Consider the following 1956-nt stretch of genomic DNA (forward strand, 5'->3'; position numbering starts at 1 on the left):
AAAAAAAAAAACTCATTTTTTTTTCTCATCATGACAAAACCAGAGGGATCAAAACAAGAGCAAATTTCATCATGCTCACCTCTGTATCTACATCCTAGTGAGAGCACAAATCTCTCATTAGTTTCAAGCAAATTTAATGGAAAGAATTATGAACTTTGGGCTGATGCGGTCAAAACTGCTCTCGATGCTAAGAACAAATTGTCTTTCGTCGAGGGCCACGTAAAGAAACCGGTTCTGTCCAAAAATCAAGACGAAACACTCGAAGCCGTGGCATGGCGACAGTGCAATGCCATGTTGAAATCATGGATACGATGTTCGATTGAAGAAACTCTTCATGCGAGTATCAATTTTTCGGGAAGCGTGGTAGAAATCGGAAGGAGTTGCAAGATAGCTATTCTTTGGCAATTCTCCACGGGTTCACCAATTAAAAACAGAGTTGGCCGACTGCAAGCAAAGGAAAGGCCAATCCGTCATTGATTATTATACCAAGATGAAGACAATTTGGGATGAGTTAGCCAATTATAGCAAGGTACATCAATGTACCTGTGGAGCGGCGGAATCGATCCTCAAAGAACGAGAGGATGAAAAAGTTCATCAATTTCTCATGGGACTTGACTATACGGGCATATTCGTTCTAATCTGTTAATGGAGGATGAGATAACGTCCTTGACTAGAGCCTATTCACTCGTTCTCCGAGAAGAAAGCCACAAGGCTGCTACTAAAGAGAAGGAAGAAGCCATTGAGGCAACGAGTGCCATGGCAGCACGGGTTTCAGATGGTGCGCCAAGGGGTAAAAACAGTGGAGAAAAGAAAGATGACAAGGATATTTTTTACTGCACCTTTTGTCAGAAACCTTGGCACACCGAGGAGTATTGCTGGAACAAGCCCGAGAATGGAGGCCGAGGAAGAGGCCGTGGACGTCGAGGACGCGGTCGTGGAGGCAGAGGTCACCATGAACGTGCGAATGCAGCTGGTGTGAGTGAAGGCGATGCGACGGGACTCGGATTAACAGCGGAAGAATTGAAACAGTTTCGAGCCATGATTGCCAATAAAGGTGAAATTAACTCAAAAGAGAAAGGTATGAAAATCGATAATGATAAAGGCATAAAAAACACTTGTGATAATTGGCTTCTTGACACAGGATGTTCGCATCATATGACCGGAAAGAGAGATTTACTTGAGAATATAGAAAAGAAAAATATCTCAACAGTAGGTCTTCCAAACGGATCTCACATCACTGCTTGTGAACACGGAACAGTGACATTAAGTTCCAATTTTGTGTTGAAAGACGTACTTTATGTTCCCACGTTACAATGTGATTTAATTTCGGTTCAACAGTTAATTCGCGAAAATAATTGTTTAGTAACCTTTTACTCCGATCATTGTGTTATACAGGACCTCTCTACGAGGATGAAGATTGGACGGGGGGAGCATAAAGATGGGGTCTATTACTTCAAGCAACAAGGGAAGGAATCCGTTGCAAGGGTTGAAAAAAATGGCGATGCGAAGCTTTGGCACAAAAGACTTGGGCATCCCTCTAGTAGTATTTTACCTCTCTTTTCTAATTTAATTGGTTTAAATTTATGTTGGAATTCGAAAGACATTTGTGATTCGTGTTGTCGTGCTAAGCAAACACGGTCGGTTTTTAAATTGAATCAGAAACGGAATGACTCCTTGTTTGGGCTTATACATTGCGATATTTGGGGGAAATATAGTGTGAAAAGTTTGAATGGAGCACAATTTTTTCTTACTATTGTCGATGACAAGAGCAGGGGTGTTTGGGTGTACCTTATGCGTGAGAAAAGTGAAGCTATACAATTACTTATTACTTTTTGCAACATGGTAAAAACCCAATTTGGAAGGCAAGTGAAAATAGTTCAAAGTGATAATGGATCGGAATTTCTGGCCGGGCCATTAAAACAATATTACCATGAAAACGGGATACTTTTTCAAACT

The 1956-nt window shown here is 41.2% G+C and overlaps 1 protein-coding gene across 1 annotated transcript; it reads left to right on the forward strand.

The window, feature by feature from the left end:
* The first annotated feature begins 635 nt into the window (after positions 1-635).
* LOC141652073 (uncharacterized) lies at positions 636-1688 on the forward strand. Its single transcript, XM_074459722.1, has 2 exons — positions 636-1078; positions 1396-1688. Exons 1-2 carry the CDS (start codon positions 646-648, stop codon positions 1434-1436), a joined length of 474 nt encoding a protein of 157 aa, XP_074315823.1. The 5' UTR covers positions 636-645; the 3' UTR covers positions 1437-1688.
* The last annotated feature ends 268 nt before the right edge of the window (positions 1689-1956 follow it).

This window comes from Silene latifolia, chromosome 4 (assembly GCF_048544455.1).
Source record: "Silene latifolia isolate original U9 population chromosome 4, ASM4854445v1, whole genome shotgun sequence".
Lineage (NCBI taxonomy): Eukaryota > Viridiplantae > Streptophyta > Magnoliopsida > Caryophyllales > Caryophyllaceae > Silene > Silene latifolia.

Excerpts from the sequence above, each read along its gene's own strand:
- LOC141652073 (XM_074459722.1), top strand. The coding sequence starts at position 646 with ATGGAGGATGAGATAACGTCCTTGACTAGAGCCTATTCACTCGTTCTC. Across the intron at positions 1,079-1,395 it reads AATTAACTCAAAAGAGAAAG|GACCTCTCTACGAGGATGAA; the intron begins GTATGAAAATCG and ends TGTGTTATACAG.